The sequence below is a fragment of the Trypanosoma conorhini genome, assembly GCF_003719485.1.
Source record: "Trypanosoma conorhini strain 025E chromosome Unknown Tco_14.4_contig_00286, whole genome shotgun sequence".
In the NCBI taxonomy this organism is placed as follows: Eukaryota; Euglenozoa; class Kinetoplastea; order Trypanosomatida; family Trypanosomatidae; genus Trypanosoma; species Trypanosoma conorhini.
Window position 1 is genome coordinate 16,812 of NW_021704374.1, and position 6,167 is coordinate 22,978.

The following is a 6,167-nucleotide window of genomic DNA, read 5'->3' on the forward strand; positions in this document are numbered from 1 at the left end:
GGCGCCGGGTTTATGGAGCTGCTGCGGGGGGTTGTCGCGCACTACGCCGCGGGCCTGCCGGGCGGCGGCGGCGGCGGCGGCGGCGGCGGCGGCGTTCCCTGCAGTGAACGGCAGGAGCGGGCGGTGGCGAACGAAGCGCGGCGCACGCCCGCGGCTAACCCGCAGCAGCGGAGCCTGCTGGCGTTGCGCCGTGTCGTGTTTGAGATTAGGCCGGAGCTGCTGGCGACGGTGCTGTCGATTCTGCAGGCGCCGCACATGATGACCGACGGGGACGCCGTCTGCCGCCTCTTCCACGGCGCCCTGCAGCTGCTGCAGATGGTGGTGCTCGCGTGCTGCGCCTCGTCCGAAGAGTTTGGGCAGCTGCGGCCGGACGCCTCGGCTGCGCTGGAGGCGCTGGAGCTCTCCGCGACCTGCACGGACCTCCTCCACCGCCTTGGCGCCGTCGGCATCGTCTCGGACTTGTTGTGCGACGACTTCCCAGTGACGGTGCGCCTGGCGGCGGCGCGGTTGCTATTCGTTATGCTCCTGCGCGACGGTGGCGGCGCGGCGCGGGCCGCCGACTCCCACGTGCGTGATGTCCTCAGCAGCCCGGGGCCGTTCGGCCTCCTCCTGGCGGCGCTGACCTCCACCGAGGCGTACACCGCCACCGCGGCAACGCACGCGTCCGTCGGCAACGCCACGAAGGATGCTCCGCCGGCGCAGGAGACGTGGTCGTCGCACAACACAACTTTCACTGAGGTGGAGGCGGCCGCCGCGACGCTGCCAGAGTTGTGCCTGTCGCTGCGGCTTCACCTCGCGGCGTGTCTGCGGGAGCTCGCCAACACGCACTACGCGCGCCTCGCCGGCGACGAGGTCTTTGATGTCCTGCTGCGAATTGGCGAGACGGACTCAAGTGGCGACTTACGTGCCTTGTGCATAGAAACCATGCACGTCGTCCTCCGCCACTGCACACCCGCGCAGTGGGCGTCTCTCGGGTTAAGAAAAGAGTTAACGGCACTCTGCTCCACGCAGCTCAGGCGTGAAGGCCACCATGACGCCCTGTGTGCCACGCTGTGCCTCCTTGAAACCCTCATCCTGACGGATGCGGGCGACAGCGCCGTGGATGACGCCTCCTGCCTGGATGCAAGAGGTGACGAATGTGACGACGCCTCCGTCTGCGAGTTGCTGCTGGCGTTGTTTGCGGACCGTGCGTTGGCGGCACTTATCGGCGACGCCACCGCCAGCGCCGCCGCCCCGTCCGGCGGCAGCCGCAAGACGAAGGCCCCCTCAGGCAGGAGCCACGCGGGGGAGAGCCAACCCCGCCAGCTGGAGCAGAGCTACCGCCCACTGCAGGAGCGACAGCAGAGCCGCGCCGGAGGCCCAAGTGCAGCTGAAGCTTTTGTTGCAGGGACGACGGTCGCCTGCCTCTCCGCGCGCTGCCTACGCTTGCTTGTGCAGCACGCCCCTTACTACCGCAATGCGGCCTTTTTCCTCGTGCAGCATCTTCCCTCCTCCTCACGGCTGCTGAAGACGAGTGTGCGATTGGCGACGTTTGTTGGCGCAGGGCACGGCGGCGATGACGCGTTGCATGGTGCTGGGCGTGGCCGCGGTAGTGACACTCCCACCGGGCGCGAGGGCGGCGGCGTGGACGAGGCGGCGCTGATGCTGGCGGTGGAGTTGGCGATTCTGGTGGGGCTGTGCCTCGCACAGGACCCGCGGGCGCGCCAGCTGCTCGCCGCCGAGTTCTGCCACCACCACCTGGAGGCGCAGCAGACGCGCTCGGCGCTCATCTCTAACCTCAATCTCGTCTCTCTCTCGTACTTTGCCGCGCAAGGGGGCGGCGGCGTGTCGGCGATTGTGGACGTCACCGGCAGGCGGCTCAACACGCTGGGGGCCGTCGCGTGGGACACGCCGGACCGCCCCTCGCGGGCCGCCGTGCACAGCCTCTTCACCGCCCAGGAGTCGCGGTGGAACCGCGGGGAGCTGCAGCGGGTTTCCCCCGCCCCGGCGTCCCGCGCGCAGGACGCGGCGGGGGTTGCCGAGGCCGGTGCCGGCAGCGCGGATGCAGCGGACGACCTCAGCAGGGAAGCCGAGGCGGCGAGGTGGCGGGGGGAGGAGGAGGAGGAGGAGGGTGTGCTGCCTGCCTCGCTCGCGGCCTCAGAACGGCAGCGGCTGCAGCGGCTCACCTTCATTGTGCTTAGCTACGCCATCCACTACACCTTCAAGTTTGCCACCGAGGACGCGGCCGCCGCCACGCAGTTCGCCGCCGCGCTGCGCTGCACAGCCGATGACGATGGCCTGCGTGAGGCGCTTGCCCCCGTCGCGGGCAAAGCCCCCCGCTACTACGAAACTTACATGTTGGACGCGAGCGGAGGCGCCACGCGTGAGGAGGCCGCGGGGCCGCAGCCACCGATGGCGAAGTCGTTTCTTTTTCCTTCCCGACGAGACCGCCCCCTGCGGGGACGCGGGCGTCACGTCTCCCCTGCAGGAGCGAACGGCGCAGGCTCCGTGGGCGAGTGTGTCCGGGATGTGCCTGACGGCCCGGCGGCCGAGCTGACCGCGGAGGAGGCGCGGCTCTTTCTCCGGTTCCACCGCGGCCTGCGCCTCTTCTGCGACCTCGCACAGTTTTACACCCCGCACCCGACCTCGCTGCTGAGCCGCACCGCCGTGTACCAGGCGACTGCGGAGAAGGGCATGGTGCGGCGCCAAGGCCGGCGCGAGGCCCAGCGCACCATAGCGAAGATCCTGCAGGAGGCGCAGGATGCCGCTGTGCCTCCGCCGCGGTTACAGCCACAATCTGCGCCGCAGCCGCAGCGGCGGCGGCAGCAGCAGGTCTCAAGTCTCGGTCTGTTGGGCGTAAATACACGCGCCTGGTCCATCAACGAGCTACAGGAGGAGGATTTGTTTTACTTTTACATCCCGTACCCGCAACTCACAAGGGAGGCCCTGCAGTACACGCGGCGCCGGGCCGTGACGCACGGCAAGCGCTTGAAAAGAGTGTTTGCCGTCACCCCACAGGCCGCCAAGGCGCGGCGGTGGCTGCTGCACGATGCCATCGCAAACATCATGCCGGGCGTCGTACACGCGCTCTCGCAGTTCATTCAGTGGTTTGACGCCTACGGCGCGGATGCCGTGAAGCTGCCGCTGCTCATCTACTTCGACGACGATGAGGTGCGTGGCGCGGGCGGCGGCGGCGGCGGCGGCGGCGGCGAAGGTAGAACCACCCCGTCGCCCCCCGCGCCACTGCCGCGGGCGGACGAGGTGGCGCTGCACGCCGGCAATCTTATTCCGCTGCTGCAGCCGATTGCCTTTTACCTCCAGCGCCAGGGCCAGTGGCTGACGCCGGAAGACCGAGACGCGCAGTCGCGCGAGGGTTCGGCGTCCGTGACTGCGGTGACGCAAGGAGGCACACCGGACACGGCGCGTGCGTCGTACGCGTCCCCGTCCACGTCGGTGCTGCAGGGTGATGCGAGAGGCACCGTCACCCCGGTACGCGGCGCCACCACCGCCGCCGCGCCGGCATCGACGGCACGCAAGTCGGTGTTGATGCGCGACATTGAGCGGCAGATTGAGCGGCTGCAGAAGTTGGACGTCCGTGACGTGGAAGGCGACCCCGAAGTTGCGGGGGATTCGCTTCTGCCTGACATCGCTGCGAGTCCGTACGGCGGCGGGTGGGCCCCCCACACAGCAGAAGTCATGGGCGGTCTCGGCCGGCACGACGAGGACGAGGACGACGAGGACGACGAGGACGAGGATGAGGCGGACGACTTTGACGAGCTGACGGCGGTGACGCAGGTGAACCACGCCTGGGCGACGCAGCCGCGGTGACGCTGACATGGCCTCGATGCCGCCGTTATAGTTGTATCCCCATCTCATTACACGCCTTGATCTCGCCTGCCTCTCATACATGAGATGCACTGACCTGCTTGTATTGAGGCGTGTAGGCGCTCTACCAGTGTTATTACTATTTTTTTTCTTGCTCTTTTCTGCCATTACGAGCAGCAGGCATGGGCTGAGTGGGCTGCGGTGGCGTGCGGTGGGGAGTAGTAGTTGCTCGTGTTCTCAGCGCGGTTGCGTCGACGTGTGCACATGCGTACATAGAGGGAGATAGAGCGAAGAGGCCGGTTGACGCGGGAAGGTGGGTCCTGCACACAGTTGCGTGCGTGAGGCGTCCTGCGCCTGCCACACGCTGCCTCTAGTATTATTATAGTCATTTGCTGTTTTTTTTTGTTTGCTTGCCGCGCTCTCTCTCTCTCTCTCTCCCTTCTTTTTCTAGCGCCCTCGCGCTTGTTTGCTGCGCGTGAGTTTGACGCACTGCGCGCCTGCGTGGAGTGCGCGTGTCGAAGCACGCGTCTGCTGCGGTCTTCCAGCGCGCATATTCACACATACAAAAAAAACAAAAGGAGTAGGAAACCCACCGCACCTCTCTTTCTTTCTCACTCCCACACGCACGCACGCACGCACGCACGCACAGTGAAAGGGAGAGCGAGCGGGCGAGGGAGGACAAGAAAGCCGCAATAATACGGCAATCGTGGCAATATATAATATATATATACACCTGCAATCAGGGAAGCAGGGGCACCAGCCGCCATGGCGGACTCGGTTTCCAGCAGCCGACGTGGCACAGCAGGCGGGCAGGCGCGGGAGGCGGGGCGGCGGCCGGAGGGCAGGCACCCCCTTGAAGTGCCGGAGACCACAGCGAGGGACGCCGACCGCGGCGCCGAGCAGGGAGCTGCTGGCTCCAACAACGCCCTCTCCGCGAGTGACAGCGGGCATCACGGGGAGCGGAAGTTTGTGCATCCGTTTTGGTTCGTCAATAGCAGCATGCCGCCCGCCTACTGGGACTACGAGCGGGCGAAGATTGAGTACAGCAGCGGGGAGCCCTACGAGTTGATACAAAAAATTGGCCGTGGGAAGTACTCGGAGGTGTTTCGCAGCCGCAACTGCCACAACGGCGAGCTCTGCGTCCTGAAGATTCTCAAGCCGGTGCGACTGAAGAAGATACACCGCGAGATTACGATTCTGCAGAACCTCTGCGGTGGGCCGAATGTGCTGCGGCTGCTGGACGTCGTCTCGATCCCGCCCGGCGGGACCCCGGCGCTCGTGACGGAGAACGTCGAGCCCGCCGAGAACTTCCGCAGCCTGATGGCCTCCGGTAGGCTCAGCAACTTTGACATGCGCTACTACCTGTACGAGGTGCTGCGCTGCCTGCACTTTGCGCACAGCCGCGGCATCTTCCACCGCGACATTAAGCCGCAGAACATTATCATCGACCACAGCCGGCGCAAGCTGCGCATCGCGGACTGGGGGCTAGGCGAGTACTACATCCACGGCCAGGTCTACAACCTCTGCGTTGGCACGCGACACTTCAAGGGGCCGGAGCTGCTCGTTGGTCTCCGCCTCTACGACTACTCGCTGGACATCTGGGGCGTGGGCTGCATCCTGGCCGAGATGCTCTTCCGCACCTTTCCCTTTTTCCGCGGCGAGAACAACGAGGACCAGCTCTTCCAGATCATAGACGTGCTCGGCACGGATGACCTTCTGCGCTACACGCGCAAGTACGGCATTCACCTGCCGCGGCACCAGCTGGCGCGCGGGGGGGTGCGGAAGTGCACGAAGCGGCCGTGGCACTCCTTCGTCAACCCCCGCTGTGCCGCGTGGTGCGACGCGCAGGCGCTCGACCTGCTCGACAAGATGCTGAAGATGGACCACCAGGAGCGCATCCTCGCCGCCGACGCGATGCAGCACCCCTTCTTCGACCCCGTCCGCCGCGCCCTCCGCGGCGAGCCGCAGGAGCAGTACCCCCACCTGCAGAGCTGAAGGGAGGGGGGGGGGGGCGCCGCGGCGCACGCGCGCGATGCACATAGAACCCCCACACACCACCCGCAAAGAGGCGAGGTGCGGCAGCGGCCCCAAAAACGGAAACAAAACGAAAAGAAAAGAGAAGCGAAGAGCAATAAAAACAACAACAACAAAAAGAAATCGAGGGGGAGCCAAAGGAGGATTAACGAAGTGGACAAGTGCAAAGGCAACGGCGAGGAAAGAGAGAGAGGCAAGGGCAAAAAAAAAAAAGAAGCAAAAAAGACAGGAAAAGTAAATAAAAAAAACAACGAAACGAATAAAAAGCAGAAGAAATTGGAAAGGGGATGTAGACGTCACCGTCGTTGTGGGTCACACCTGTTTTTCTC

General features: G+C 65.4%; 3 protein-coding genes across 3 annotated transcripts in view, besides 6 other annotated features; all 3 read left to right on the forward strand.

Annotated features, from left to right (window-relative positions):
- Tco025E_05122 (casein kinase II, alpha chain) overlaps positions 1 to 107 on the forward strand; it is a gene marked incomplete at both ends in the record, with an annotated part of 720 nt that extends 613 nt beyond the window's left edge. The window contains one exon of the mRNA XM_029372025.1: positions 1 to 107. This exon is cut by the window's left edge and continues 613 nt beyond it. Coding sequence (XP_029227864.1) covers positions 1 to 107 — 107 coding nt within the window.
- A 151-nt stretch (positions 108 to 258) lies between these two features.
- Positions 259 to 3,807, forward strand: Tco025E_05123 (casein kinase II, alpha chain; the record flags this gene model as incomplete). Its single annotated transcript, XM_029372026.1, has 1 exon — positions 259 to 3,807. One exon carries the CDS (start codon positions 259 to 261, stop codon positions 3,805 to 3,807), a length of 3,549 nt encoding a protein of 1,182 aa, XP_029227865.1.
- Positions 3,808 to 3,987: 180 nt separating this feature from the next.
- Positions 3,988 to 4,021: a sequence feature (G-rich).
- Positions 4,022 to 4,222: 201 nt separating this feature from the next.
- Positions 4,223 to 4,253: a microsatellite.
- A 171-nt stretch (positions 4,254 to 4,424) lies between these two features.
- Positions 4,425 to 4,451: a microsatellite.
- Positions 4,452 to 4,569: 118 nt separating this feature from the next.
- Positions 4,570 to 5,799, forward strand: Tco025E_05124 (casein kinase II, alpha chain; the record flags this gene model as incomplete). Its single annotated transcript, XM_029372027.1, has 1 exon — positions 4,570 to 5,799. The coding sequence occupies one exon, from the start codon at positions 4,570 to 4,572 to the stop codon at positions 5,797 to 5,799; it is 1,230 nt and encodes a 409-aa protein (XP_029227866.1).
- A 103-nt stretch (positions 5,800 to 5,902) lies between these two features.
- Positions 5,903 to 5,960: a microsatellite.
- A 37-nt stretch (positions 5,961 to 5,997) lies between these two features.
- Positions 5,998 to 6,042: a microsatellite.
- Positions 6,040 to 6,104: a sequence feature (A-rich).
- Positions 6,105 to 6,167: the final 63 nt, after the last annotated feature.